Genomic DNA, 6,000 nt, shown 5'->3' on the forward strand with positions numbered 1-6,000 from the left:
ATACAAGCATTGTCAAAGCAATAGGTCAACATTTTGGGACCTATTGGCTTTGCCAGTTGGCTTTGACATCTACCTGCTATATAGTTATCTATACAGCATACAACAATGTCTTAACAGGTATTGTTTAGTAGACAATTTACAAAAAAGCACTATGAATTTCAATGAACAGGGAAGAAAGGGCGACAGGGAGAGAAGTGACCAAGAGGCATTGAATGGGGAATTTCTTTTTCCATATATTTAGTTGTAAGATCAAGAAAACAAATACAAAAGCACTGTTACATTGAATGTCATGTAACCTGTACTAAGCTGTGCACAAGTGCTCGTGAATAGCTTCCTCTCTCTTTTCCAGAATCTACATTTAAAGAGCCCTGAGGAGAATCTGAGCTTTGACTCAGATTCGAAACGCGTTGGCAAATAACAGCAAAATAGGCATCCCTGGTTTAACATTCTTATGTTATTGATTCACTAATTTGAACCAACTGTTGAATCTGAAATTTATTTCCTTGTTGCCTTTTTTGTTGTTCGACCCTGTTTGGGCGTCATAATAATTTGATTCTCCACAAAGAATAATTATTTGTGGTTGTTTAATTGATATTCTTTCTCAAAAGAAGCTTGTATATATAGTATGTATAGATTTTGTGGATTATTTGTGTATATGTCAGTTGTCATAGTGGTATGAAAATTGTATGCATGTGAGCTGTAAATATTGTAAATGTGAGTATTTTAGTGCCTTTTCTCACCTATGAAAAAATGCTTCTATAAAAAGACTGAAAACTTATGAAAAGGGTAAAATAAATTCACCCATACAAACAAAATATTTTTGTCTGTTTGTATTCACAAAAATTGTGAGAAAAAGTGGTTTGAGGGCTAGCATATTCACTTTTCCAGTCCGTGAATAGGTGAACGGCGCTGGTGACACGTGACGGGGTATATACAGTGGGAACAGAGGCGCAACAAAAAACAATATATATATATATATATATATATATATATATATATATATATATATATATATATATATATATATATATATATATGCACACTCCTGGTACACACGTTCCTTCTCCCAAGAAAAAACCAGTGCCGAGGCCCAAATAGTGCTCAGTGCGATGATTTAATGGCACACAAGAAAAGTGTGCCATTAAATCATCGCACTGAGCACTATTTGGGCCTCGGCTCTGGTTTGTTCTTGGGAGAAGAAACATGTGTACCAGGAGTGTGCATATTTAATTGGTTGGCGACCCTGCCGAGTGCCCGCCGCATCAAGAGGCTTAAGCACGCCACAATTTGGTGTTTGGATATGTAAGGGCACACACGCTTTCCCCCCACCATCCGGCTTTGTCACCTTGCTGAGACACGCATACAGGCTATCAATTCATCTGGCCATCTCCGACGCGTTTCAAGGCTGTTCCGCCCAGTAATCATGGAATGTGCACAGCGGGATTCAAAACACTCACTCCTTGTTACTCTCAATCTTTTATTGACTGTTCTGTGTTACCGCCGCCGTGGGATGGGTAGGTTCTGACCCGCCATCCGCCTAGAGCATCCAGGGGACTCCCCGCCGCTCAGGCCTTCCCAGGGACAGTCGGTGGGGCCCGACCTTCATGGGTTTAGGGCTAGGACCATTGCAGTAGCACTTGCCGCCTTGACATACAGGTTGTATATGGAAGTTTCTTCGATTTGGGGGAGACTTCGCATTAATTGATGAGCAACCATAGGTCCTGAAGAATCGCCTTAACTGGCGTGAAACATGTTGACCACACTATAGGCGAGGGTCGAACGAAGCCACATCACCCTTATTGTTGTGCTCCGCTACCCCTCCCTTTATCAATTTTAATTAAGCAGTGAGCCACCTGATTAAAAATGTTCTAATGGACTCTACTGACTTACTTTTAACTTTCACTCACGCTCACAATCCCACCTCTTAGGTCCCTCACACGCATGCACCCATTGGCCAGGAATAGAAGATCTCCACCAAAAGAGTAACACTACGTGTTGCCCGGCAAGCATTGCACCGCCAGCTTGCCGCTGGAGCAGGAGGCCAATGATGACACGATACAGTTATTTGGACGGATGGCTACTGTTGTCCAACCCTCTAATTGTGTGAGGCATCCTAATTTCGAAAAGGGTTTACTCAATTCCCTGTTGCACACTCCTGAGAGTGGCTGTTTTTCAAAAAATTCTTTCCCCGTCCTCCCTCCTCCTCCTCAGGGGAACCTTGTACAATTGTTGTATATTTATCAATTCATCTGGCCATCTCTGACGCGTTTCAAGGCTGTTCTGCCCCGTAATCATGGAATGTGCACAGTGGGATTCAAAACACTCACTCCTTGTTACTCTCAATCCTTTTATTGACTGAAAGTTCGCTCCTAGTGGGCGTGGCTCTGTTCAACACACAGCACTGCATGCTGGTAATTGCAGTTCGTACAGGAAGCGAGTCCAATTATACCTTAAGTAGGCTTGATCCCCCTGTGATTAGCACTATATAGTTCCTTAAGTAGGTATGATTAGTCTTGTATGCGTGTGTTTTCTCCTTGGGGAAAGCGCACCAGCGGCCTGGAATTGTTTCCTTTCCGACGCCCTTTTATTCCTCCAAACACTTCCAAAGAACACGAAAGAGGTGCTCCTGTGTCACGGCCAAGGGAAGCAGTGCAAATATTGAAACAGCAAAGTGAGCCCTTGAGCTCTTCACAGGGCACACACGCTTTCCCCCCACCATCCAGCTTTGTCACCTTGCTGAGACACGCATGCAGGCTATCAATTCATCTGGCCATCTCTGACGCGTTTCAAGGCTGTTCCGCCCCGTAATCATGGAATGTGCACATTGGGATTCAAAACACTCACTCCTTGTTACTCTTAATCCTTTTATTGTCTGAAAGTTCGCTCCTAGTGGGCGTGGCTCTGTTCAACATACAGCACTGCATGCTGGTAATTGCAGTTCGTACAGGAAGCGAGTCCAATTATACCTTAAGTAGGCTTGATCCCCCAATGATTAGCACTATATAGTTCCTTAAGTAGGTATGATTAGTCTTGTATGTGTGTGTTTTCTCCTTGGGGAAAGCGCACCAGCGGACTGGAATTGTTTCCTTTCCGACGCCCTTTGGTATGATTAGTCTTGTATGTGTGTGTTTTCTCCTTTTGTATCCCGCTGTGCGCATTCCATGATTATGGGGCGGAACAGCCTTGAAACGCATCGGAGATGGCCAGATGAATTGATAGCATGTATACGTGTCTCAACAAGGTGACAAAGCCGGATGGTGGGGGGAAAGCGTGTGTGCCCTGTGAAGAGCTCAAGGGCTCACTTTGCAGTTTATGTATATATATATATATATATATATATATATATATATATATGTATATATATATATATATATATATATATATATATATATATATATATATATATATATATATATATATATATATATATATATATATTCACTGAAAAAGCAAAGGCTTAAGTGTTGGTTTAGTTAGGTATGGTAATAGTATACAATAATTGATTAATTTACATCATTAAAAAAACTTGAGAAGTTTACTGAAAAAAACAAAGGTTAAAGTGATGTTATAGTTAGGTGGAAATGTCAGTAAAACATATCATTTTCAACTCTAAAAAAACTGAAATTCACTAGTTATAGTTAACTGAAGTAACAATAACTCACACACCCTTTGTTGCCATCAATTATGTTATTTCAGTTATAACATAGCATTTTAAATTCTAAATACCCCTGAAATTCACCAGTTATAGTTAACTGAAAGTAACTGTAACTCACCCCACCAATCGCAGTGTTGTCATCAATTATGTTATTTCAGATTTCATCACTGATGTTATTAATGATTTCAAATAACATGTAATGAGTCATGTAATATGTGAGGTCATAAGCATTGAGGTTGACGACTATGCCCCTGTGCTGGGCAATGAGGTCTGCACAAGGGGAGAAGTGTTTCACCATTTTAAATTCAGGCAGCAAGGCCCACTGTGGTATTTATTGCAGTAATTCACCCAGGAAATGTTGCTAAACAGGGTAGGATTACCCCTGGAACGTTTTCTCTATTGGTTGAAAAGTGTCCAGAAGTCAAATATGGTACTCACAGGCATTAATGTGGCACCCCTGGGTAGCTCTTTCAAAACACTACAGGATTTGTGGAAGATAGAAGGACTGCACCTCTCATGACCTCCAAGTTCTGTTCCTGGGGTTCTGTTACTCTTGACTGTGTCAAAGTATACTTCTCCAAACATCTTAAGAAACCTGGGACTTAGAAATGTTTGGCTACAAAGACACCCTGAGAACTGGGACAAACCTGCTTAGTCAATCTGATGATTGTGCGTTGCCAATGGGAGGAAGGTTCAGGTTGCTTCACTTAAAGCTTTTCTGTAGCGGCAAACCCGTTTCAGCGGGATTTCGCAGAGAGGGTATCTGGCCTTCTGGAGCCCTACTCGGCTACAGCTTGAAACATTCCCTTGCTGCAATTCAAATGTTGCCCACTTTCTACAAAACATTGGTAGATATAGTTAGCGTTAAACACTTGTCAGTATAATGCATTTCTATGCCTGGTTCATGTTACATGAGACAAGTTTCAATTGGATGTCAGTTTGTTTGGGGCATAGTGAAATCCAAATTAACTCAATATGTCTTGAATGCCAGTCTTGTTTGGGTCCACGCTTTACACTTTTTTTTATTGCAAGATAAAGTTAATTTTCCAGCATGTTTCAAGGAACAATTTCTGATTGTGAATTCACATGCACGATGCAGCAATTTCCCACATATGAAGCCGTGGATATGTAGCTCTGGTTTACTGTGATTGTCAGGCTATTAACTGATATTGTATTTTGACACATGAAAATTAGTTTGCCTAAATGTACCTTTTCTTTTGCTCCTAGATCAAAATTCTGTGGCAGCGAGACTGTGAGAGAGAATATTCTGCAGACGTTAACAGCCTGCTAAAATAGAGGGAAATCGGACTGCAGCTGTGTATTAAAACATATAGAAATAAAACATTTTTGCCTTTTAATTTGTGATCTGTTAATATGTGCTAGGTTATACACTGAAAGGTGTTGCTATTGCATTCAGTATGCTTCAAGAGTAAAGATCTGTCAACGTGTTGCTCAGTGCTTTCTTTTCATTCATGAAATAACTTTCTTTTTATAATACCTAAATGGTATGCCTCAACTTTGGACAGTAATACAATGAACAGTTATTGCGAACACACCATCTCGCTGGCAATAGTTGTTTTTGTCACCTGGCTATTACTTGCATTATCGACCATGAAGGATTTTAACCTGTGACCTCCTGTGAATCTGCTGCGGATACATGTGTCTCTGCAGTAGGCCTTTCACTATCATACTATCTTTTGTTGCAATTGATGGAGTAAAACAATACCCCCAAATTTTAGACACCCCAACATTTTCACACCTCAAATTTTTACTTAACACAGTTCTCCCAAACATTGAATTGCATGCCAAAGTACCTCCCAGACATCAATTAGCAGAGTAAAACAGTTTATTAAGTCATGGCTCCACCTAGTAATTGATTTATAGATCAATGAAAAAATAAAGGGTTTTATTACAAAATTAAAACATTAATTGGTAGAGAATTATTGCCATGAAGGCTCTCAGATGCAAAGTTATACAAAGAATGGAAAATCAGAAAATCCTTCTAAGTCCCAAATGAGCAGCAAAATTAGAAAGAAATCAGGACAGGGTCCTCATCAGAACAGGACAGCCTTCAAAAATCTCTGGCTCATCCCCAAATTCCAGGGGTTCTTATACTCAATTTTTGCATAACAAATTCCAAAAAATTTGACATTCCTGGGGTGTGGACTAAAATATAGTTGCTTCAGCAAATCAGAAAAAAAAGGAAAGTAAGCATAATTACTTTAACACATAAACACCATCCTATCATGTAGTTCCTACTAATCCTTAGGATCTGCACATTTGTTGGACAACATAAACTTTGTGTGAGGTTCCGGGCAGCTAGCTTGCAGTGCCACCATAAGCCG

At 40.1% G+C, this 6,000-nt stretch overlaps 1 protein-coding gene across 1 annotated transcript in view; it reads left to right on the forward strand.

Annotated features, from left to right (window-relative positions):
- LOC147712121 (pancreatic triacylglycerol lipase-like) overlaps positions 1-5,013 on the forward strand; it is a 201,867-nt gene extending 196,854 nt beyond the window's left edge. The window contains exon 13 of the mRNA XM_086920290.1: positions 4,883-5,013. Within this exon, the coding sequence (XP_086776416.1) occupies positions 4,883-4,946 (64 nt within the window). The 3' untranslated portion in view covers positions 4,947-5,013. The remainder of the gene's footprint in view (positions 1-4,882) is intronic.
- Positions 5,014-6,000: the final 987 nt, after the last annotated feature.

The sequence above is a fragment of the Lissotriton vulgaris genome, chromosome 5 (genome assembly GCF_964263255.1).
Source record: "Lissotriton vulgaris chromosome 5, aLisVul1.2, whole genome shotgun sequence".
NCBI lineage: Eukaryota > Metazoa > Chordata > Amphibia > Caudata > Salamandridae > Lissotriton > Lissotriton vulgaris.